This window comes from Monodelphis domestica, chromosome 3, assembly GCF_027887165.1.
Source record: "Monodelphis domestica isolate mMonDom1 chromosome 3, mMonDom1.pri, whole genome shotgun sequence".
Lineage (NCBI taxonomy): Eukaryota > Metazoa > Chordata > Mammalia > Didelphimorphia > Didelphidae > Monodelphis > Monodelphis domestica.
In genome coordinates, this window is record NC_077229.1 from 78,255,587 (window position 1) to 78,281,871 (window position 26,285).

Consider the following 26,285-nt stretch of genomic DNA (forward strand, 5'->3'; position numbering starts at 1 on the left):
CTCAGCCACTTCTTAGCTTTGTGACCCTGGGCAAGTCGCTTAACCCTGTTTCAGTTTCCTCATCTTTAAAATGAACTGTAGAAGGGAATGGGAAATAACTCCAGGATCTTTGCCAAGAAAATCCCAAATGGGATCAAGAAGTGTTGGGCAGGCTAAACAATAACAGCAAATCTCGGGTCTCTCTCATCTCTCCTCCTCTTTCTTTCCCTTATCTTTTGTCCTAGATCAATTCTAAGACAGAATCGGTAAGGGATAGGCAAATGGGGTTAAGTGACTTGCTCAAGGTTACACACCTAAGAAGTGTTTGAGACCAAATTTGGAACCCAGGAACTCCCGGTCTCCAAGCCTGGTGCTCTATGCACTGTGCTACTTGGCTGCCAGGAGTAGGGCTTTCAAGGACAGATAGGACATCAGTGCGCCTCGGAGCAGCTCGCCCTCTCCGGCCTCACTTTCCTCATGTGTAAAATGAGAGGTCCTTTCCTCCTCTTCAATCCTGGGATTCCCTTAAGGAATAAAGACAGCAGAGCTGGCAGGGTCTGGAGTGAGGGAACTCCTGCCTTGGGATTTCTATGGGAAACCGAACCCCAGCGACCTCTTCGAAACTCTACCCCGCGGCGGTTTGGGAGTCAGATGCCTCAGAGAAGGTTAGTCCTCCAGGATCCTAGCCAGCGCCAGAGAGAAGGTGGACGCTCTGTCCCTATCACCGCTCGTCTCTATGGTTCTGGTTTCCGCCGCGCTCCCAGAAGTCTTTGGGTGACTGGTCTATTTTCCCCAGTCCACGGAGGAGGAGTCCTTGGAGCAGGAAGCCGTATCCGGCAGCGCCAGCCACACTTTAAGTTCCTCTGCAGCCCGGGCCCCTCCGCCGCCGCCGCTCCCGCCTTTGCAGCCATCACCATGGCGCCCCCCACAGGTACTCCCTCGCTCTCGCTCTCCCTCTCCATCGAGGGCCGCTGTCCACGCCGCTCCCGTTAGGGCAGCCTTCCTGAGGGAGAGGGAGCAGGGTCTGGAAGCCAGGCAGCTTGGTCCTAGAATACAGCCCCCCCCCCCCCGACCACTCCCTTGTACCTCAGGAACCACTAGCCAGGGTCCCCTTGTTCTGGGTGCCGGGACTGGGAACTGGGGTTCTATAGTATTGGGGCTGCTTGTATACTTCTCACATTCCCTTCCTTCTACCCCAGGGATCTTCAGCCATGGCAACCTTATCCTTCTGGGTGAAGGGACTGGTAGCTAGGGAGCCCAAGTCCAGTAATCCTGGGACTCCTCAGCACAATCTCCCCCAAACCCCACCTTCACCCCACCCCTACTTCAGTCTATTAGCCAAGGTACCCTTGAAGTTTTGGATACAGGGACTGGGAACCGGGGAGTCTGGGTCTTGTAATACTGGGGCTGCTCGAACCTCCATTCCACCCTCACCCCCTTCCATGATTCTGGGGGTTTCAGGGAAAGTTGCAGTAGACCAAAGCTGTAAGTTTGTACACAGAGAGTCTGGGTTCAGCTACTTACTACCTGTTGGACAAATCACTCCTCTGCTCTCCAGCTTCCTCCATCAAGCTGAATAGGAGAGTCAATGTGGTCTAATGCCGAGAACTCTGGGTTTGAAGTCAGAGGTTCTGGTTAAAATTCTTCGTCTGTTTCTTTGCTGCCTTTTGATCTTGGGTATTACTTCCTCTCTAATCCTAAATTTCCTTATTCATAAAAAGGTGAATGGACTTGAAGTCCTTTCAAGCCCTGAAGCCATGTTATAGATGTGCCTGAATGGTCTCTTCAGATCATTTCCAGTTCCAAAGCTGGAATCTTATGATTCTACCAGATCTTCTCAGCTCCATCTCTAATGCTTTTCACGGGATTATATAGATTTAGAGTTGGAAGAGACCTTATTAACCTTATTAGTCATCTGGTTCAATCCTCTCATTTTACAGATGAAGAAACTGGCTAAATTATGCAAGTTGGTCCATCAGTCAGTCAGTAAAACATATTAAGCACTCATGTGCTAGGAACTGTACTGAACACTTAAGAAAAAAGACAAGACAAAAACATTCCTTTTCCAGGAGTTCACCTTCTAATGGGTAGACAAACTGCAAATAACTATGTATATAAAATGTAATTTTTTAAAACTATCTGTTATCCATTTGATTCAAATGGAAAGTAATTTCCAAGAGAAGATACCAATAGTTTGAGGAAGAGAAGAGGTAACTGAGGCAAAAAGTCTACTTTAGACCACCTGGTCCTCTTAGAGCATCCCATTTCTCTGTGTTGAATTTCAAGGTAGGAACTGGGACTAGGGACCACCACCAGATATTGGGTTTCTCAAAAGGTGCCATGCCTTCTAGTCCTGAGGCATAGGTTTGGGCTCTGGAAACAGAAGCCCAGATTATTACATCAGCAGAGGTTAATGTTCCATGTCCCACCAGACTTCCCTCTAATACTGTAGTATCTAGGAGAAGAGCCTAGAGTTCCTCTTCCCACTAGCCCCTCGCCTCCATTTCAAGCTGATGTTGCTCATCCTCTATTCTATATTTGAGAGAGCCTAGGCATTCAAGTTCTCTCAGGGGAAAAAGAGAACTTTCTACCCAACCAGATTTTCCTTTTCTAAATATGGTTGCTTGCTTAGTCTAGGGAATTGGGAAGCCAGAGTCACCCCAGTAAAGGCAAGCATTGCTTATTTCACTAGACCCATACTTTCTATTAGATTTGGGCTCATGATTAGTTCCTAAGAAGCCTGGGCTCTCCTGAGGCTGGGGCTCTGGATCCTTCCAAATTCTTCCATTCTCTTCCCCAGTGGTTGAGTGCAAAAGTTGAGGCTTCTCATTCTGCTAGAGAGCATCCTTTTATGCCTGACTGCTGAGCTTGAGCACAGGGACCAGAGGTTGGATACAATGAATAAAAAGATGGAAAACATCCTTACTTTTGAGGAGCTTGCAGTCCAATAGAGGAGATAAAAACAAATACACAAATATCAGTAATAAAGAGCATATGGGTGGTTAAATGTAAAGGAGAAATCCAGAATTGTGTGTAAAATTTGAGGAGAGATTACCTTTGACTGGAAGGGTCATGGAAGAGTGGTGCCTGAGCTTAAAGAAAGGGATCCATTAAAAGAGATCCATTTTAGGAAAGAATGAGAAAGGAGGAAGGTAAGAGAAAAGGTGAGAGGAGAACAAAGAAATCCAGTTTGGCTAACTCAAAGGAGTCATGCATGATAAAGCTTGGAGGTTAGGTTGGAACCACAACCCATATTGTCCAGGGCTTACAATGTCCAGAGAAAGAATGTATACTTGTTTCTGTAGACAACTTTAAAACTGAAGGGTTTTGAGTAGTGAGAAATGGATTGATAAAGATTAGGTCAAAGGTAGAAGAGATCAATGGGGAGAGATTGGTAACCAGGAAAACCAGTTAAAAAGCAATGTCAATAGTCCAGGTAATGAGGACCTAAAGTAGGATGGTGGCTATGGGAACAAAAGAAGGAAAGAGAGAGAACATCAAGAAACATGGGAAGATTTAAATGTTACATGGAGCAAAGCCAAAGAACAACATACAGAATAACTGCAACAGTGTAAATAAAAACAAGACTAAATGGCTATAAAATCTGAGTCCAATAACAATGTTGCTACCCTCCTCTCAAAGTTAAACACGTGTCCTTTCTCTTATTGTTAAACTACAAAAATGGGAAGAGATGAATACCACCAGTTACAATCACTGTGGGGAGTTTTTTTAAATTGTCTGTTGTTTCAAAACAAAACACATCCCCTTACTCACCCCTCAAAAAAGGAGGGGACTAATGAGAAAAACACATGATATTGTGGGATTGGAAATGTCTAGACTTCGTATCTGATTAGCTGGAGAGAAAAAGACTGATTTGGTGCACATTTATTTAGTGTCTCTGCTGAGCATTCTACTCGGTGCTGGCAAGGATGCAAAAATGAATGATAGTTTGCCCTTTTGGGGATTATAGTCTAGCAGGGCCCAGTAAAAGAGAGACATAAGCAAGTTTAAGTGACAACTGAAGAGTACAGAGTGTTAGAAGATCATATGAGGAAGAGAACACTTCTATTTGGGTACATTTGTATGTTTATGTCCCATCTCTTCAACTAGCATGGTTTTAGACTCCTCTGTATTGTCAGTGCCGAGACCCATAATGGCAAACCTATGGCACATGTGCCAAAGATGGCATGCGAGACCTCTCTAAGCGTGGGTGCACTGTCCCCAGTAGTTACTAGAAAGGTAGAGGGACTCTGGCAGAGCTGCTCCCTTCTCTGAGTGGAGTACTCAGTCCACTTCCCTCTCTTTCTCCCTCCATTGTCTGGGGTAAGGCAGTGACTGGGCGGGGAGGCCACTTGCTCTCTGGGAGCAGGGCATGGCACTCTGGTCTGGGGGAAATGGGGCATAGCACATGGTTTCTAAAAGGTTCACCATCACTGGCCTAGATAGTGCTTTGAACTTTAGTCAATGTCCTGTAAATGTTTGATGATACTTGAAATTCCATTCTCTTAGACCCTATTTTGTGTACTGTGATGGGAAGGTGATATACTAATATAGAACTTGGTTCTTTACTTCTGGAGAAACTATACCTCAGTTTCCCTCCCTATAGCAGGAAAGATAAATGCTGGGGCTTCTAAGATACCTACAAGATTGTATCTGGGTGGGCATCAGTAAGCATGTGCTATTTGTTTATCCATTTCACCAATCCATATATCTGTCTTTGTTGTGCAGGAGATGTCCTGGATAACGTGTCTCCATGTTCTGTAGCAAACCACTTAAGGTGGGACTTGACAGCAGGACAGATTGAAAATCTTACTAATGAACTCATTGAAAAAACCAAGCGTGTGTATGATCAAGTGGGATCTCAGGAGTTTGAAGAAGTATCCTATGAGAGTACTCTCAAAGCATTGGCTGATGTGGAAGTGGAATACACAGGTAAATTTTAGGTTATGGCCTTGTTTGTGATTGACTACTACCCAGTATAAACAAACTCAGCAGCAAAGTTCAGAGATCCAAACCATCAGCTCCATTAGCTAAGAACTAGGAACCTAAAAAACCAGTTTGAATTACAGACTTACATCCAAGAGCCAACTCAGATTACACCCATGAAACTTGAGTTCTTTTCAGCCTCTTCAAATCTACCTGTTTCAAGTTGACAGTGAATTGTTTTCTTTCTCCTGCCAAATCTGGCTGCTTTCTGTTTTCTTGTTCCCTTTGTCACCTTCCATTCCCTCACCCAATTAAATTAATAATATAAATTGGGTAATAAGGGTGTGGAGAACACCATGCTATTAGTCCCTCTTGCTTTGCACCCATCTGTCCCTCCCCTTTAAAAAATGTTATTGATATCCTTTGTTTTCAATATCACCTTCATTTCAGGATGTATCTTCTTTCCCTTTCCCCAAATACCTTATTTTTGCTTGTAAATGTTCATTGAGCTAAATTATTTCCAGAAGTAAATTCCATTAGTCCATTGGCCATTTTACTTCACTCCAATCCCCTCATGCGTTCTATTTTCCAAGTAGATGGATCTACTTGCTGTTTTCTCATCCATGGCATTTCATCTGTCTCTTTACCTTTGCATAAGCCATCTTCCATACCTGAAACACTCCTTCCTCCCTATCACCTCTTAGAGCCTTCTCCTTTCTTCAAGGCTCAGCTTAAGTACCCACCCCCACGAAAGGCCTTTCCTGATCCTGGCAGTGTCACTACAGAAGCCATATAATCTCTTGGTGGCTGGACCAGCAGTCTGAGGAGGCTCAAGGTCACAGAGCACATCTGCTTAGGTAACACAAGCTTCCTTATGGTGGTCCCTTGTGCCAGTGAAGTCACAGATCTCCCCCTCTTTCAATATTTCACATTTTCTTCTAGCCACATCCACCCCCAATCAAATGTAAGCCCCTTGAAGGCAGACAGTGTGGGGCACATAAAATAGATGCTTGTTAGGGTGAATTAACACTTTCTGTGACCTACCTCTGGACAGACCACTTCATTCTGGGAGAGCTTTAGTTGCTATGGTATTCCTTCTTGAAAACAGAAATCTGCTTTCCTTTTATTTCTTCTTGTTTTCCTAAGCAGAGGATATGAATTCTTCCTGATAATGGGATATTTCACAGAATCTCACAGATGGAAGGGACCTCAAAGGAAACGTCATCCAACCCATACCTGGGGAAAAAAAATCTCCCAATTCATTCCATATGTGCTCGCTCTCTCTCTCTCTCTCTCTCTCTCTCTCTCTCTCTCTCTCTCTCTCTCTCTCTCTCACTCACTGTCATATCTTCCTCATCTCTCTCATCTCTGGTGGTATCACTTGGGGGAGGAAGGAAGATAGGAAGATGGCAGGGCAGTGGAGAGAGAGCCCTGGATTCTGAGAAGTCAGGAAGCCTGGGGTTTAGCCTGGGCTCTCCTTCACATTTGTAACAAGATTTGCAGTTTTTCTGATTTGTAACATTTCCATTTAATAAGACCAGTCCTGCCTTCCTCACAGGGCTGTTGGGAGATCAGGTGAGGCTCTCATAATTATTCTGTGACTCACTGGGGAGGTTTAAAATCAGTGTTTATTGCTTGACCACTTGCCCAACATGACCTACTTTTCCCTGCTTGACCTTTTTTCAGTTCAGAGAAACATTCTGGATTTTCCACAGCATGTTTCCCCCTCCAAAGATATCCGAACAGCCAGTACTGAGGCTGACAAAAAGCTCTCGGAGTTTGATGTTGAGATGAGCATGAGACAGGATGTGTACCAGAGGATTGTCTGGCTGCAGGTGAGTACCAGAGTAGGAAGGCCTTTTTTTTTTCTTCTGGTTTTAACATTGCCTTCGGTTTTTATGCCAGTTATTTCCCCTTGAATGCCTCCCTTCCTGAAACCAGCAAAAACTTCTGGAAACAGAGAAACCTGTAAGCAAAGCTACCCAATTCAACAACTGTATTGGGCAACATAGAATACATTTGTATCAACATAGTCCCACCTCTTTTTGAGAAGACAGAAATGTACTTCAATACAGTTGCTCAGAACTTAACTACTTTTTTTAGGGTTATTAATAACTTATTCTCTTGGTTCTGCTTTCTTCACTGTATACCACTTCCTATAAGAATTTCCATGTTTCTTTTAGTTATTCATATTTGGTGCGATGATAGTTGTTCATAGACCATGATTTTTTTCAGCCAGACAAGAGAACTGCTGATTGGCCCATTTAGAAGAGGTACAGTTGGCACAGGAATTTACTTCAATAACATTTTCATTCAGTTAAAAAAAAAGCTATTCTGAACTTAAATACCAAAAAAAGTAGGCATTTCTTTATACCTAGTAGAATGGGAAAAGAGGATTGTACATGAAACAATCTATTTGTGTAAAGCTAGCTATTTAAGTATATAATAAATTTAACATGTAACTTTAAAAGCTGTCTTGCTTGTCTGTGTGATTCCTTTTGCTTTCCATTTTTTTCTGTACATTTAAAAAAATGCTTCATTTGCATTTTTCTCTCTTTTTTAAATGGTATTACTATGTCTACTGCTACCTTTCAGTCTACCTCCCTCCCAAATTGAAAGCAACAACTCAAAAAAACCCAAACCCGAACCCTTATAATAAATATGCAGTCAAGCAAAATAAATTCCTGCATTGTGCCCAAAACCATATGCACTGTTCTGCCTTTTGAAATCTGTTGTCTTTCTGCCATGAGTGAGGCATATTTCATCAGAGATCCCTTTGATAAAGTGGTTCATTTTCCATTGATCAGAGTTCTTAAGCCTTTCAGATTCTTTTTCTTAGCATTATTGTTGTTTTTCAACAGTTCATCCAAATCTTCCCAGGTTTCCCAGAAACTATCCTTTTTGTCATTTTTTATAGCAGAGTATTATTCTGTTCACAGACTGTAGTTTGTTCTACCTATTCCCCCAGGGAAGGAAACTGCTAAGTGGTCCATTCAGAAAGGACACAAGGACACAGCTGGCACAAGAACTTAATGAAGGAATTACTATACTACACTTCCCCTTTAGTTTTCTATCACCATAAAGTCAGCCACAGAAAATGTGTTTGCTGGTGGGAGAAAACAAGGAGGGCAAGCCAACTTAGCATAAAGGAACTCCCCAGACTATGGGACAGATCCAATGCATCTCTGTTATGAGAACAGCTTGCTTGGGTGAGGCATTCTCTCATCCCATTCAATGGCTTATTCTGAGACCACCCCCCACCCCCTTTCCTCTGCTGTTACAGAGGAGTGGAGCTGGCCCTCTAAACTGCCTTCTGATCTAGCCCTCACACTGTCTGCCGTACCACAGTTTGTGTTTATCAGAATTACTTTCACGTTAGAAACTGTGTGCAGCAGAGGTGATTATCCACATTTTGCAGATGGGGAAAGAGACACAGGAAGGTAGCCTTTAGGTGGATGCCATAGTTATCATTGGGCTCCTCATTTCTTGTCTACATTCCACTCTACAGGCATTTTGTTTAATCTTTGTAACAAGCGTTTGAAGTAGGTATAGTTATGCCCATTTTGTGAGGAGCTTAAGGCTGATATAGGTTTCAAGGTGATATACCTAGTAAATATTTAGGGCAAGATTTGAACCCAGGTCTTCTGATGACAGAGTTAGTACTTTAGCCACAACACTGTGAAGCCTAAGAAGAAATGTAAGTGTTGAGAATAAAGTCAATAAAGTTCTTGTGTTGTCCTTTGTGAGACCTAATCTGTAGGACTGTGCCTACTTCTCAATAATTTTGGAGAGTGAGGATTTGCATTGAGTATGTGATATTTATATATTTCTGCCACAGTTTAATGACTTAACTGTGTCTCTGTTGTGGGCTGAGCTTCTTCCTGGTGGTGAAGGGACTAGAACAACACTTCTGTATTCTTCAAGTTGTTAGAGAGGAAGAAGGGTTCCTAAAGAAAACAGAAGCAAGGTCTCAGTGGGAAGGAAAGTTCTGGGGTGGAGGAGAGGAGGGAAGACTTGATGGTCCTTGTCAGGATGTTAGAGAACAGTGTTACTCAGATAAGGAGGAGGAAAAGAACCCCTGTGTAATTTGAATTTACCCCCTTCCTGAAGGGGAAGAATCCAGATGCTCTGAGGAACAAGGTGCTGGCCCTCCCAAGAATGATAGTAGAACCTCAGAAACTGTCAGGGAGGAAAAGATCCCCCAGGAAAGAGTAGAGTAATCGTTGGTGATTGCTTGCTCAGGAATCTGTTTGCCAGTCTAGTAACAAAGGAAGTCTGTTGTAATCTTAGTACTCACCTCTGGTGCTTAAATTATGGGCACGGACATCAGAAGAAATCTAAACAGATTGTCAATGACTATGAATACTTAGGCAAGAAACTGACGACAGTAAAGATGCAGATTGTGTTTTCTTCACTTTTGCCTGTTGAAAGTAAGGGATGGAAAAAAGAAAAATTAATTTGGAAAGTAAATAGCTCATTAAGAAGGTGGCACCTGAGAATGAAATTTGGCTTTCTGGTTAATGACTTGTGATATAGGGTTAACTGACTACTGGATTGATATGGAATATACCGAACAAAGGCTGATAAAAATGTATTTTGTCAGTTCTCAAAATAAGAATTTGAAACTATTACTAGTCATATGAAATGATGCTCCAAGTCACTAATAAGAGAAATGCAAATCAAGACAACTCTAAATTTGATCTTAAACCCAGAAAATTGGCAAACAACAAAAGATGGAAATATCCATTTGGTGGTAGATCTGTGAATTAATACAACTGTCCTGAAAAGCAAAACTCAAGAAAAGCACCATAGTAGAACTCAGCTGTCTTTATGCAAATGCCCAGGATGGGACACAGCTATGTTATGCTGACAGGATCAAATTTAACCTCATAGTTACTACTGAGATTTGATGGGATTCTGTTGTGACTAGACTGTAGTTCTGGATGGGTATGTTTTATTAAAAAAAAAAACCAGAATAGGTGAAAGATGGTAGGGGCATCACATATTAAGAAGGTATTATGAATGGGAGGCTACTAGGTGGCTCAGTGAATTGAGATCCTGGCCTAGAGAGGGGAGGTCCCAAGTTCAAATCTGGCCTCAGACACTTCCTAGCCCTGGGCAAGTCACTTAACCCCAATTGCCTAGTCCTCACTATTCTTCTACCTTGGAACTGATACTTAGTGTTGATTCTAAAACAGGAAGTAAGAGTTGTTTTTTTCTTAAGACAATATATTCATATGAAAAAATCTATGAACCAGTTGGGGAAAGTATTATGGAAAGTATTTGGGAAAAGGTCATGGACTAGAAACACAAGTGATTTTGTTATTTGGATTGTACTACAGACCACCTGGACAGAAGGAAGAAATAGATGAGTTTGAGGCAGAATATAGCACAAAGGTATGATATACCTAGAGGACAACAGTTATCAAGATACCTGCTAGAGCGCTTTGCCAAAAGCAAAGCAACTAAAACCTCTTAAAGTTATAGTTATAATTTTAACCTTCAAAAGACCACAAACTAAAAGGAGGCATACTCTTGTGGGTCTGATTATCACTGATGAAGGAACTGGGTTTTTTTGGATTCAGAATGGGCCCCTTTTGGGGATATGGCCTAGAGTTTGTGGTAGAGTAGGAAAAATTTGAGTATAGTCTGACATGCATCCTAGATTTCAGGAAAGCAAATTTCAAAGAATTTAGGCAAAAGATTGGTAGGCTCCCATGGCCTGAAATGCTTCCATGAAATCTGTCAGTTCCAACTTTGAGGGAGATTGGATATGAACAAGAATGAAATTCTGAAGAGATAGAAACAATTCCAATGAGTAGGGAAAATGGGATTTGTTAGAAAAGAAACAATGTGGACACATTAGGATCTCTCTAATCTAGTAAGTATATGGAAGATAGACTCAAAGCTAAGAAGAGGAGATGAACGTAAGAGGGTGGTTTAGATTTAGAAAGATATTATGAGGAATGATAAAACTCAGATTGAATTGAAATTGTCAAAAGAGCCTAAGGAAAACAAGGTTTTGTTTTGCTATATTGGGAGAAAAGCAAAGCTCAATGGAGAGATGAAGCCTCTGTTTCTGGTAGGTGGGATGAAGATGATAGCTCTCAAACTAACATTCCCAACATAAGTAAAATGATGGTAAAGAGACACCCAGCTGCCCTGGAGAAATTAAAATTATCTAGCTTCGATGAACAATATTTGATGTGATAGCTGAGCTATTGGTGACTCTTTTAAAAAAAGATTGTCATGCAAAATACTTCCATATTGGTCATTATTGTAAGAGCAAACTCATACATAACCAAAATCCTAAAATAAAACTGCAAATATACAGATGTGAAAGAGACGACTTCAATAGTTCTCTCTCTGAAGGGGGATAGCATTCCTTGTCATGTCTTTTAGGATTGTCCCAGATCATTGCATTTCTGAGAGTAGCCAAGTTTTGACAAATAGTCATTGTTCAATATTGCTGTTATTGTGTATAATATTTTTCAAATTCTGTTTATTTTGCTCTACATTACTTCCTGCAGATCTTTCCAGCTTTATAATAGCATTCCATCACCAGTATGTACCACTGGTACATTTGTACAGCCATTCCCCAATTGATGAGCATCCCCTCAATTTCCAATTCTTTGCCACTACAAAAAGAGCTTCTATAATTTTTTTTAGAAGTAGGTCTTTTCCCCATTTTTATGATCTCTTTGGGATACAGACCCAGTAGCAGTATTATTGTATCGAGTTTTATAGCCCTTTGGGCATAGTTCCAAATTGCCTTCCAGAATGGTTGGATTGATTCACAACTCCACCCAGAATGCATTAGTGTCCCAGTTTTGCCACATCCCCTCCAACATTTTACCACTTTTCTTTACTGCCATATTGGCCAATCTGATAGGTGTGAGGTAGTACCTTAGCTTTGTTTTAATTTGCATTTTTCTAATCAAATGTGATTTAGAACATTTTTTCATATGATTATTGGCGGCTTTGATTTCTTTATCTGAAAATTGCTTGTTCATATCCTGTGACCATTTGTCAATTGGGGAATGACAATAGTTCTAGGAAGGAATAGTTCTCTATAAATTTGAGAAATTAGATCTTTATCAGAGACATTTGTTATGAAAATTTTTTCCCAGTTGTTTCCCTTCTAATCTTGATTAGATTAGTTTTGTGTGTATAAAAGCTTTTTAATTTAATATAATGGAAATTATTCATTTTACATCTTATAATACTCACTCTTGTTTGGTCACACATTCTTCCCTTCTCCAAAAATCTGCCAGGTAAACTATTGTGTATCCCCATAATTTAGTTATGGTATCATTCTTTATAGCTAAATCACAGATCCATTTTGATTTTATCTTGGTATAGGGCTTATTGGCAAACTCATGGCATGTGTGCCTCTGTGTATCAGAGAAGACTGTTCTACCGTTCAGTTTCTTAGCTAGTTCTAGATTGCTTTGATTATTGCTGCTTTATAGTACAGTTTGAGATCTAGTACAGTTAGGCCTCCTTCCGTCACCTTTTTTTCCATTAGTTCCCATGATATTCTAGTTCTATATAAAATAATTTGGTAGTTCACTTGGTATGGCACTGAATAAATAAATAAATTAATTTAGGTAGAATTGTCATTTTTATTATATTGACTTGGCCTATCCATGAGCAATTAATATTTTTCCAAATGTTTAGATTGTCAGTGACTCTTGAAAAATCATAGAAAACTGGGAGTGATATGTCTGCCTGATATCCCTGCTACAATAAGGGAGACTAAGGCTGGTGGATCACTTGAACCTGGAAGTTCTTAGTTGCCATGAGGCTAAGGCTGATCAAGTATCTTCCCTAAATCTGGCCCTAATAATGATGAACATCCAATGGTAGGGGGGGTCCCAGGCTTTCTAAGGAAGGGTGAAGCAGTCCATATTGGGAACAATAGGTCCAAACTTCCTATGCTTTGGCATGAGATGGTCCATGAATTAGCCAGGCTGGGAGAGATTGGGAAAAACCCAGTTTCAAAAAGGAAAAAAAGAAATTATTTTGGGAAAAGACACTATAAGCTAGGAGAAGGGTATTCCCTATTTTCATAAAAGGAAAGAGAACAGAGTCTACAGACTAGAGTCTACTGAGTTTGACTTTGGTTCCTGGAAAAATTCTAGAAGAGATTAGGCAAATAGCTGGTGATTAAAGAAAAACAGCATGGTTCATCAAGAAAAGGTTATGCCAGGAGCATCAAGGTGTCTCAGTGAATAGAGAGCCAGGCTTGGAGTTGGAAAGACCTGGGTTCAAGACTGACCTCAGACATTTCCCAGCTATGTGGCCCTGGGCAAGACATTTAAACCCAATTACCTAGCCCTTACTGCTCTTCTGTCTTGAAACCAATACTTAGTATTAATTCCAAGACAGAGGGTAAGGCTTAAAAAAAAGGTAGGTTTTGAATTTTTTTTTTTGATCCATAGGATTGCTAAGCAAATGAGAAGAATGCTGTGGTTATGGTTTACTTAGATTTTAGCTTGTGATAAAATTATCTCATACTGGGTAGTAAAGATGGAGAGAGATGGATTAAACAGTAATGTAATTAGATGGATTCAGAATTCTACGGATAGCTAGACTCGAAGAGTAATCAGAAGGATAGGAGATCTTCATTGAAGTGTCCCAGGGATCTGTGCTGCTTAACATTTTTATCAGGGACTTGAATAAAAGTATAAGTGTGTGCTCATTGAATTGCACATGACACAAAGTTAAGAGATATTACTAATAGCAGATGACAAATTGGGACCCATACAGACCTTGACAGGCTAGTGCATTAGGCTGGATCTAATAAGATGAAATTTGATAGGGATAAATGTTAAGTTTTGCACTTAGGTACCAAAACCCCCCCCAGCTTTATAAGTATAAGAGGGGAACCATGAATTAAGAGGTACAGTGTCCCAAGGATGACAAGAGAATGAGAAAGACTCTTAAATTCAGCAACACATGAGGATGGACTATCTTGGAGAAAAGTAGACTTGGGGGAACAAGGTGGCTGATCTCAAATATTTGGAGGGTTATCACGTGGAGGAGGGATTAGATTTGTTCTCTTTGGCCTTAAAGAGCAAAACCAAAAACAATGGGAAGAAGTTTCAAGGAACCAAATTTAGGCTTGATTTTTAGAAAAACTTCCTGACAATTAAGAGCTGTCCAAAGGCCAAAAGGGCTAGATTCTTCTAGAAGTGATTAATTCCCTTTCTTAGAGATCATCAAGCTGGGCCAAGGCAACCATTTGTGGAGAATGGTTTAGTGAGATTTCCTTTTTTCTGTGGACTGGGCCAGATAACTACTGAGGTCTCTTCTAATTCTTATAGTCTATTTTCTAGCCATTATCTTTTTTTTTCTTAAACATTATTTTATTTGGTCAATTTCAAACATTATTTCTTGGATACAAAAATAATTTTCTTTTCCTCCCTCCCCTCCCGCCACCCTCCCATAACTGACATGTGATTCCACTGGGTATCACTTGTGTCCTTTGTCCGAACCCATTTCTATGTTGTTGGTATTTTCACTGGGATGTTCATTTAGAGTCTACATCCCCAATCATATCCCCTCAGCCCCTGTAGTCAAGCAGTTGCCTTTCCTCGGTGTTTTTACTCCCACAGTTTTTCCTCTGCTTGTGGATAGTGTTTTTTCTCAAAGATCCCTGCCGATTGTTCAGGGACATTGCCTTGACACTAATGGAGAATTCCATTATGTTCGATTATACCACAGTGTATCTGTCTCTGTGTACAATGTTCTCCTGGTTCTGCTCCTCTCACTCTGCATCACTTCCTGGAGGTTGTTCCAGTCTCCATGGAATTCCTCCACTTTATTATTCCTTTTAGCACAATAGTATTCCATCACCAACATATACCACAGTTTGTTCAGCCATTCCCCAATTGAAGGGCATCCCCATATTTTCCAATTTTTGGCTACCACAAAGAGCTCAGCTATGAATATTCTTGTACAAGTCCTTTTCTCTTTTTTTTTTCTATTATCTCTTTGGGGTACAAACCCAGGAGTGCTATGGCTGGATCAAAGGGCAGACAGTCTTTTATCGCCCTTTGGGCATAGTTCTAAATTGCCCTCCAGAATGGTTGGATCAATTCACAACTCCACCAGCAATGCATTAGTGTCCTGATTTTGCCACATAGCCATCATCTTTTAGGGAGCAACATTGACCATAGCCAGAGGAGTGAGAAAACTGGAAACCATTTCATCCAATCCTAGAATTGAAAAAAAGAACTAAGGATATATACATATATACATACATGCATATATATATCTTTTTAAATACTTTCTACCTTGGAACCAACAAAGCAGAAGAGCATTAAGACCTAAGCAAGGGAGTGTTGTGACTTGCCCAGGGTCACACAGCTAGGATGTATCTGAAGTCAGATTTTAACCCAAGACAACTGATTTCCAGGACTGGTTCTCTATTCACTGAGGCACTTAGCTGACCTTTTTTCTTATTAAAAAAATTTCTTTTTAAAACCCTTACCTTTCGTCTTGGAGTCAATACTGTGTATTGGTTCCAAGGCAGAAGAGTGGTAAGGGCTAGGCAATGGGGGTCAAGTGACTTGCCCAGGGTCACACAGCTGGGAAGTGTCTGAGGCCAGATTTGAACCTAGGACCTCCCCTCTCTAGGTCTGGCTCTCAATCCACTGAGCCACCCAGCTGCTCCCTTAGCCCCCTTCTAAGAATATTTTTAATACTTTTTTTTTCTGTTACATTTTGAGTTTGAAATTATCTTCTTCCATCCCTTCCTCCCTTCCCTCCCAAACTTGCATTAGAGAAGGCCAACATTTGATACCGATATATACTTCCATATACCATTTCTTTCTGGACGTAGATTTCATTTTCCTTCATAATTGATTTGAATGTTCATATTGCTCACACTAGCTTAGCCATTCATAATTACTCTTCAAACAGTGTCACTGTTACTTTTTAAATCCCCTTGCCTACCATCCTAGAATCAAAGCTGTGTTGGTTCCAAGTCAGAAGAGTGGTAAGGGCTAGGCAATGGGTTTAAGTGACTTGCCCAGGGTGACATAGCTAGGAAGTGTCTGAGGCCAGATTTAAACCCAGGACCTCTGGTCTGTAGGCTCTCAATTCAGTGAGCCACCTAGCTGCCCCTTTTCTGTGTTTTTCTAAAATTAACCTGCTTGTCATTTCTCACAGCATAGTAATACTCTATCTCAGTCATATACCACAGTTTATTCAGCCATGGCATCCATCCATTTCTAGTTCTTTGCCATCACAGAATGAGGGATATTTAACTTCAAGAAGAGAAACCTAAGGAGACATGCTGTCTTCTAACATCTGAAGGGCAGTCATGGGCAATAGACTTGTTCTGTTCATCCTTAGGGGTTTAGGATCTTGTAGTATAAAAATTACAGAGAAGTAGATTTCAGCCAACCATAAGAAAAAAACTTCTTAATCATTATAGCTTTTACCAAATGTAATGAGCAGCCTTGAGACAATGAGCTTCCTGTCACTGAAGGTGTTCAGGTAGAAGCTGTTTAACTTATCATTGTGGATGTTGTGGAAGAGTTTGTGCTTCAGATTTGGGTTTGACTAGATTTTCTTTGAGGTCCCTTCCAATTCCAGGATTTTATGATACCATTTACCCTTTCAGAAACCTATTTTCCTCCTTTATGAAGTGAAAGGGTTTAGACTCTGTGGTCTTCTAAGTTCTCCCCCAGTCTAGCTTTCTATGATTCTGAAATGCTGTCCTTTGAAGTAATCTTTTTTTTTTTTAAAATATATTTTATTTGATCATTTCCAAGCATTATTCGTTAAAGACATAGATCATTTTCTTTTCCTCCCCCCCACCCCCCATAGCCGACGCGTAAGTCCACTGGGCATTAGATGTTATCTTGATTTGAACCCATTGCTTTGTTGATAGTATTTGCATTAGAGTGTTCATTTAAAGTCTATCCTCTGTCATGTCCCCTCAACCTCTGTATTCAGGCAGTTGCTTTTTCTCGGTGTTTCCACTCCCATAGTTTATCCTTTGCTTATGAATGGTGTTTTTTTTCTCCTGGATCCCTGCAAGTTGTTCAGGGACATTACACCGCCCCTAATGGAGAAGTCCATTACGTTCGATTATACCACAGTGTATTAGTCTCTGTGTACAATGTTCTTCTGGTTCTGCTCCTCTCGCTCTGCATCACTTCCTGGAGGTTGTTCCAGTCTCCATGGAACTTCTCCACTTTATTATTCCTTTGAGCACAATAGTATTCCATCACCAACATATACCACAGTTTGTTCAGCCATTCCCCAATTGATGGGCATCCCCTCGTTTTCCAGTTTTGGGCCACCACAAAGAGCGCAGCTATGAATATTTTTGTACAAGTCTTTGTGTCCATTATCTCTTTGGGGTACAGACCCAGCAGTGCTATGGCTGGGTCAAAGGGTAGATATTCTTTTGTCGCCCTTTGGGCATAGTTCCAAATTGCCCTCCAAAATGGTTGGATCAGTTCACAACTCCACCAGCAATGAATTAATGTCCCTACTTTGCCACATCCCCTCCAGCATTCATTACTTTCCTTTGCTGTTATGTTAGCCAATCTGCTAGGTGTGAGGTGATACCTCAGAGTTGTTTTGATTTGCATCTCTCTGATTATAAGAGATGTAGAACACTTCTTCATGTGCTTGTTAATAGTTTTGATTTCTTTATCTGAGAACTGCCTATCCATTTCCCTTGCCCATTTATCAATTGGAGAATGGCTTGATTTTTTGTACAATTGATTTAGCTCATTATAAATATGAGTAATTAAACCTTTGTCAGAGGTTTCTATGAAGATTTTTTCCCAATTTGTTGTTTCCCTTCTGATTTTAGTTATATTGGTTTTGTTTGTACAAAAGCTTTTTAGTTTGATGTAGTCAAAATTATTTATTTTACATTTTGTGATTCTTTCTATATCTTGCTTGGTTTTAAAGCCTTTCCCCTCCCAAAGGTCTGACATGTATACTATTCTGTGTTTACCCAATTTACTTATGGTTTCCTTCTTTATGTTTAAGTCACTCACCCATTTTGAATTTATCTTGGTGTAGGGTGTGAGGTGTTGATCTATTCCTAGTCTCTCCCACACTGTCTTCCAATTTTCCCAGCAGTTTTTATCGAATAGTGGATTTTTGTCCCAAAAGCTGGGATCTTTGGGTTTATTGAAGTAATCTTTAAAGCAATTTGACTTTCTTATTTTCCTAGGAGAAAGTTTCGGCAGATTCATTGAGGCCAGAAGCCAAGAGATACCTGGATCGGCTAGTTAAACTGGGAAAACGGAATGGACTACATCTCCCAGAAGAAACTCAAGAAGTAAGAGCTTTCAATATTGGTTCTCAAGGAGGTTAGGCTGTGACTGAATTAAAATTAAGTCACATTATTGGCAGCAACTTTAGTGAAGAATTCATGGAATGACTGTCACCTGCTTGCTCCCCCTCTTCTTTCCTGTGCATGTAGACTGGCAGCTCTTTGCAGTTTCCTGCCTTGGTGGTGACTATCCTGTCTCAAGAGTCCTTTCCCATGGGAATTCGTGTCTTTTCTCTACCATAAACTCCTTTTGGGATCTTGGACGAATCCTTTCCTTATTCTGGACCTCAGATAATCTTGAAAGACACTTCCAACTTTGTGTGCACTGTTTGAGCAGAGGTGTTCAACTTGTTTTAACTGAGAGACAGATAGGAATGTGACAGTTTGCCTTTTTTCCACTTTAAGAAACATTCCAGAGGAAGGAGACTGACTTAAAAAAAAATAGTCATGTGACTACATCCACATCAGCATTGTCCTTGCAAGTATTTATTTGCCTTGAAGGACTGGAATGGAATGTCAGAGTAGTCATTGAGCTGGAAGATAGCTCAGTGGCCATTGAGTATAGTCTATACTGTACCCCATCTACAACATACCCAATGAATGATCATGTCCAACCCTTGCTTAGAGACTTATAGGGAGGGAGAATCCTTTGTCTTTGTGGTTTTTAAAAATGTTTTATTGATTCTTTAATTACTGTGATGTCCCAATCACCCTCAGCCTATAAAATCCTCTGTTCTAACTATTAACAAAACAAATGGACACATTGACCATGTCTACCATCTTAGCCAAGGAGAGAAGAGCATGTTCAGTCATCAACCCTTTGGGGTTAAAAATGATCATTACATCAACCTGAATTTCTAGGTTTCTTAGTATTGTTGTTTATGTTACTGTGGCCATTGTGTATATGCACCACACTTTTGTACTTATTTTGTTCTGAATAGGTTCATTCAGATCTTTTCAAGTCTCTCTGGAGTAACAATATTCTAATACATTTACATATCCGAATTTATCTAGTTATTCACCATCTGATAGCACCTGCTTTGTGTTCAGTTCTTCTGGACTGCAAAATATGCTGTTGTAAACATTCTGGGAACCCACTATTTCAAGAAAGCCCATCTCATGTTAGAAAATTTTCCTTGACATTACCTAAACCTGCCTTTCTTAGACTTCTACCCATTGTTCCAGGTTCTCCCTCTGAGGACAAGCAGTAGTCAAGGTAGTGCTTCAGTTATCATCTTGCACTGTCTTTTTTTTTTAAGTGGAATATCCCTAGTTCCTTCTATTAATCCTCATGTGGCAAGATTTTGAAGTCCTTCACCATCCTGTTTGAATTTCTTGAGAATTTTTCTGGCTTGTCAGTATCCTTCCTAAATATGGCATCTAGAACTGAACACAGACTTCCAGAAGAGATCCAGTCAGAGTAGGATATGTTGGCACCATCAACTCCCCAGTTTTAGGTAGTTTGCTCCTCTTCTTCCAGTGGCTTCTTCATCAACTCTTTTGATTGCTAGGGCATACCTTTGACTCATGTTGAGTTTATATGCCACTGTACCACCCTGATCTTTTTAAGATGAGTTTTTGTCTAGCCTTGTTGTCTAGATATCTCTTATTTGTGGTGTCAATTTGCTTAATCAAATATAAACATATATTTATGCCTATTGAATGTATTTTTTTTTTCTTTTTAACTTAGAGCTTATTGTAGCTGTTAGAGAGCCACTCTCAAAAGCCAGGAAGACCCAAGTTCAGATCCTGAACCTGGCACATACTGGTTCTATTCCCTGGGCAAGTACTTAGCCTCACAATGCTCCAGGGAACTAAGACTTCAGGTTGCAGGGAAGGTGCTGACCTGCTTTGGCAGAGAAAGTTTTCATACCCTGGAGTTCTTCATCCATGCAGTTCATCTTAATAAATTTGACCAAACAGCATAATTGACTTAAGATGCTGACTGTGCCATACATTGGGTAATGGACTTAACTGGCTTCGAGTCACTTGTGGATTAAATACATGTACGTGGTGTGCTTTCAACACCATCTTTGGTAAAAATCTAGAAAAGCATAAGGCCAAAGGCCCTGGGGCCCTCCCTTTAAAACCACTTTCCAGATCAACATCAAGCCATTTGGTCTGTTCATCTCCTTCTTAAGTTACTGCCCTATCATCTACCTCACATCATTCTGCTTCATCTGTGGAAAAGAGCATAAGATATTTACTCAAATGCTTTATTTACCAGAATCTAAGTGAACTCTATCCATAGCATATCCACCAGCCTAATAACCCTGACTTAATAAGGAATAGAGGTTTGGTAATGAAGTCATGCTGGATCTTTGTGATCAAAGTTTTCTTTTCTTAGAGGTTAATTAACTATCCTTTCATAAAAAACCTTCCAGAATTTTGCGAGTAATGGAATTCAAACTTATTAGTTTGTAGTTCTGTAGTTTGCAGAATCCCTTTTTTTATTTTTAAGAACTGGGACATTTGCTTTTTTCTTACCCATAACTACTTTTTCTTACTTAGTTTTCTCTTTTTGAATCTTCAGAGATCACCAACAGGTACTTAGCCATCACAGAACCTTCTGGCTCTTTCAGGCATTTTCAGGGGTATAGTTCAATGGAACCCTGAAGACACCTGAAAGAGCCAGAAGGTTCTGTGAACCCAGTAACTTGAGCTCATCAAGGGCAGCACAGAGGGGTTCTCTTTCTGTTTCCTTACTTACCTTGAGTCTAGCCTTTACAGTACAGAGATAATTCTCCTTAGGAGACAAAACAGTGAAATAAAACTGGATTAGTTCTTTCTTTTCCACTGTCACCATCACTTCATCGCTTCTTCAATTTTCTGTTTTTCTCCAATATAGTTTTTTTTTTAAACCCTTACCCTCCATCTCAAAAGCAATACCGTATATTAATTCTAAGGCAGAAGGGTGGTAAGGACTTGGCAATAGGAGTTAAATAACTTGCCCAGGATCATATAGTTAGGACATATCCAAGACTAGATTTGAACCCAGATCCTCCTGTCTCCAGGCCTGGATTTCTATCCACTGAGCCACCTAGCTGCCCCTTCTCATATAGTTTTAAAAGGCCTTTTCTTAAACCCTTAGATTTCTTTAGCATCTTCTGCTCACTGAAATTTAGCCTTTTTGACCCTGTTCTCTTAGGACCAAGGGCAGAAACTATATATAGTATGTGGCCAAGTTTAAGACATTTTAATAAAAACTCTTTGATCTGATCTGTTACTTTTCATTTTCTATACCTGTCTTTGAGTTCTCTGTTTGTCTACATAAATCTCTTTAGACAAACTACTACTTTTCCTTCTCATTGGTATTGAAAATTGAACAGTGCCTTGTACATAGTAGTTCCTTGATAAATGACTGTTTATGGAATTTTCTCCTTTTGCTTTTGGAATTTCATTCTTAAGAACTTCTCATTCTTTGCTCTCTGCTCCCCCCAAAATGTAAAGTGCATGACTGTGTCCAGCCTTTCTCTCTTCACAAATACTAAGATGGACTTGCTACGTTCCCTCACAGTTCCCATGTTTTCTATTCCAGCAGCTTGTCCTTGTTGAGAACACCAGAGTAAATGTTTCATTTCTTGATTCTTCCATTCTCTGAAAGATGAAATCATGAGGGCAATTTAATGACATATTATTTGCCCTGCTTTGGATGGAGGGGACTCCAGGTGATCTGGATAACTGAAGTCTCCCATCACTGCTTTCTTATGCCTCCATGATAGTGTGGAAGAGGCATAAAGGAAGAGAGAATTTCATGCATGCAAAACAAAGTAAAGGACCTTAGCTGTCAATCAAGGAAGAACATTCCAAATAGAATGTTCCCAGGAAAGACAGTTGGAGAGTCAAGCCAGGCTGAAGGGGGAAGAAGCTCTGAACTGGAGCCCTGTTAGCTTCTGTCCTAGGCTGAAGGACCCTTAGGGATGCTTCTTGAGCTAGGCTGAGAAGAAATTAACTTTTGTTGGTGGCTTAGAGTGTGAAGAACTGATTGTATATTTGAGATTTGAGTTTGAAGGAAGAAGAAAGAAGATTAAACAGTTATGCTCCCATCTCCTTGACAGATTTTTGTTTCACAGTTGTGACAGGATTGACATTTCCTAAAATCTTCCTAACCCTTCTTATAGACTAGGGACAACCCTATCCCTCTCATCTCAATTTCCATCCTTGTCCTGCTTTTCCCAATAAATCTCCTTACCTGAGAAAGAGGGAAAAGGTATCTTCTAAACCTCACAGTTCACCTTTGAGTTACATAGAAAGGTGGCTATCTAACAGGGGGTTGGGGAAGGGAGGCAGGAGGGTGTGGGTGGAAAACTGGGAGGTGAAGGGTAGAGGGTGGGAAATATCTTGATCTATTAACCATCAATAATGATCAGTATGCAACCCCAGAGTTATCCCCTCCAGTAGTATCTCTCTATCTCTCAGAAGTATCTCTGTTACAACTAGGCACTCACCGGTTTCCCCTAGTATCTCTCTAGTCAAGCCATTTATTACATTACATTACAATATTACATTATTACATTCTCATTTATTACAACTAGAAATATCTCCTAGATTATCTTTCTAATACAATAGGCTTCTAATCTCTTTCCCATATTCCTTGTCTTCTTACATGAATATTAATTACTTAAGATACAAATATGGCTCTTCTTTCACATGCCATACTGGTCTCCCATTATCTGTCTTTGGTCCTTTTGAATAAGTATGCCTTTCCAGGGCTTTATTCTTGTGATGAGTTACATCCTACAAAGTGTGTCATATTTATGAAGTGAAATTTGGTCACTTGTTTGAGGACCTATATTTCATCTTGCAGGTTATTTGTACTTCATATATTTGTGAATAACCATGAGTTTTATTATTATTAAAATTTTAAATTTAATTTTAAAAATTGTCCATGGTTACATGATTCATGTTCTCTCTCAGAGCTGACAAGCAATTCCACTGGGTGAAAAATGTATTATCACTCAAAACCCATTTCCATATTATTCATTTTTGTAATAGAGTAATCTTTTAAAACCAAAACCCAAAATCATATACTAACATGGATTTATTATTGGTTCCCCTTTTAGAAAAATAATTTTTATTGAGACCTTTACTTAGTTTACAATGAGCAAAGCCACTCCATATTTCCAAAAAAATCTGACAGTAAGTGCAGTGTGCCACATCTCTGGATTTCCCCCCCATTTCTGCCTAAGAGTAGGTGGATAGAAATATCTACTCCTCTATCTTATGAAAATTTCATATCAAGTTTAATGTCCTTTTAATTAGATTTGTGAGTCACCAGCAAAACTCATTCTTAATAGCTCTGAGGTGTATTCCTTTCCTGGCTAGGAGCCTTCCATTCTTATATTCTGTTCTATTTTTAGTTACAGTGTACAAATCTCAATCCTCTTCTCAGACACTGTCTTCTTAAGCAGCTGTTCATTTTTCAGATCTGCCATTCTTTTTGGAGCCATTGCCTTTGATGGGCAGTAGTGACAGAAGCTCCACCTTCAGTGGCACTTCGGGGCACCGATTCAGGACACAGGATTGCAGTCTTGAGCTTTTGAAAATTCTTCTGGGAGAATCAGTGGGTGCCTGAGGCGAGTCCCCAAAGGCTACTGATTGGAATTTTAAACCATCCCCAGTCCAGCTCCTCCCTGTGCTTTCAGACTTAGGTCACATGACATACTATCCTCCAGCCAAACTTGACCCCATATTTATCTTTAACCCGGCACAAGCTGTTTCCCATGCCTGGAAAGGCCTGTTGCATCAGCTCTGCCTCTCCATTTCCTGATTCCTTTGTATCTACTTTAGGTATATTTTGTATCTGCCTGCTTGTCCAAAGTGTTTCCCTTTCAGACTGCAAGATTCTCAAGGGTAAATAAAGATTAAAGATTGTTCCATGTTTGCCTTTGTATCTCCATGGCCTGGCATAGTGCCAAGTGCATCACCCAGGTAGCATTTGTTTATTTTTATTTTATTTATTTTTTACAATATTTCCCCATGTTTACATGATTCCTTTTCTTTCCCTCCCTCTTCCCTTCCCGCTCCCAGAGCTGACAAGCAATTCCACCAGGCTGTACAAATGTTGTCACTTGATACCTATTTCCATATTATTCATTTTTGCTATAGAGCAATCTTTTAAAGACAAAACCCCAAATCACATACCCATATATACATGTGATAAGTGGTGTCATGTCCTTGACTCCCACAGTTCTTTCTCTCAGTGTGGATAGCATTCTTTTACCTAAGTCCTTCAGGAGTGTTCTGGCCTGTTGCATTGCTACTAGTAGCAAAGTCCATTACATTGGATTGTTCCACAATGTTTTACTTTCTGTGTACAATGTCCTGGTTCTGCTCCTCTCGCTCTGCATCACTTCTTGGAGGTTGTTCCAGTCTCCATGGAACTCCTCCACTTTATTATTCGCACAATAGTATTCCATCACCAACATATACCACAATTTGTTCAGCCATTCCCCAATTGATGGGCATCCCCTCATTTTCCAATTTTTGGCCACCACAAAGAGCGCAGCTATGGATATTCTTGTACATGTCTTTTTCCTTATTATCTCTTTGGGGTACAAACCCAGCAGTGCTATGGCTGGACCAAAGGGTATGCATTCTTTTTTCTTTTTTTTTTAAGTCCTTTGCTTATAACTTCAAGAAGTGTTTATTAAGGCCAGGCACTGTGCTAAGTGCTGGGGATACAAAGAAGCAAAACCAGGCCCTTACATTTGAATGGACACAGCAACATGTACATCGGGGATACAAAGTAGACACATCAGGTAGCCTTAGAGACAAGGGACTGGACAGGGCCTTCTGCAGAAAGGAGCCTTAGAACTTAGTGGACAAGGTCAAAGTGAAGGGAGAACATTCCAGGCTTGGGTCACAGCCAGGGCAAAGGTTGGGAGAAGGAAGATAGAGCATTGGTCTGGGCAGAACAGCAAGTAAGCTTAATTAATAAATACTTGTTATTGGGTCTTCAGCCCTTTGTTCTTGTAAATGACCCCCCCCCCCCAGCCTCCCTTGCTCCATTTATTTCTGACCAAACTGCCTTTAGAGCCAGTTCATGAGACACACGAGGAAATCAGTCTTGTTCCTTATATTCAACTTTTTAAAAAATATAAGAATAGTATTCCTCAGCATGGTGACCCCTACCTCACTGGCTTATTAGGTGTGACTTTATGGCTCTTTGCAAAAGTGAAATCTGTTCTCTGGGTAAGGATGATGATTTTCTACTGCGGAATAGATTTAGGATAGACCGTGTGCTGTAAAAGCCATTTGTCCTCAAAGAGGAATTCCTGAAACATCTGAAGAAATCTTTTTGGGATAAATGTGTATGTAGTTTTCCTAAGTAATTACTTTAAGGGGAGTGAGGAGGGGACAGAGCCCTTGTTGAGAGGGCGAGGTAGTGGTGTGTTTTTAAATGACATTATTTTAGGGTCCCTTCCTCTACATCCTGCCTGGCCCCCCCTTCTCTCCCCCTTCTTTTTCTTTGTCCATGTTCTTGCCAGAGGACTATTAGGTGCAGCTAATGAGACTACCAGGCCTACCCAGAGGCACTGTTAAAAGTTAGAGCTTACGTGTCTTCTTGTTCCTTGTGGCTCCCTTCTTCACAACCCCTCACTTCCTTTCTTTCTTTCCCCTTTAGAAAATCAAAAACATTAAAAAGAAGCTAAGTCTCCTTTGTATCGACTTCAACAAGAACCTGAATGAGGACACTACCTTCTTGCCGTTCACCCGAGAGGAACTGGGTAAAGAGTCCCATGGCTATATTTGTGGTGGGGGAGAGGAAGGGAGGGTTCAATATTTTTCATTAGTTGCTCTCAAAGCTCCAAAGTCCCAGGGAAGGGGATTCTAAATGAGCTGAAGGACACAAAGAAACTTCTTGCTTTCTTCTGTTTGGGGTATGGGATGAGGCTTTATGTGTGATCAGTTGGGGACAATCACATCCTCCCTGTGTGAGTTTTATATCTTAAACTTGGGGCTTGCATCATTCAAGCATTTGAATTACAGATTATATCATAAGATTGTGAGCTCCTGGAGGGTGAGGCAATAATTTTTATTGGTAGTTTTTGTTTTTATATCACCT

General features: G+C 40.4%; 1 protein-coding gene across 1 annotated transcript in view; it reads left to right on the top strand.

Annotated features, from left to right (window-relative positions):
• The first annotated feature begins 615 nt into the window (after positions 1–615).
• Positions 616–26,285, top strand: part of THOP1 (thimet oligopeptidase 1) — a 52,692-nt gene continuing 27,022 nt past the window's right edge. The window contains exons 1-5 of the mRNA XM_001372939.5: positions 616–910; positions 4,708–4,911; positions 6,592–6,740; positions 18,116–18,223; positions 25,845–25,947. Coding sequence (XP_001372976.3) covers positions 631–910; positions 4,708–4,911; positions 6,592–6,740; positions 18,116–18,223; positions 25,845–25,947 — 844 coding nt within the window. The 5' untranslated portion in view covers positions 616–630. The remainder of the gene's footprint in view (positions 911–4,707; positions 4,912–6,591; positions 6,741–18,115; positions 18,224–25,844; positions 25,948–26,285) is intronic.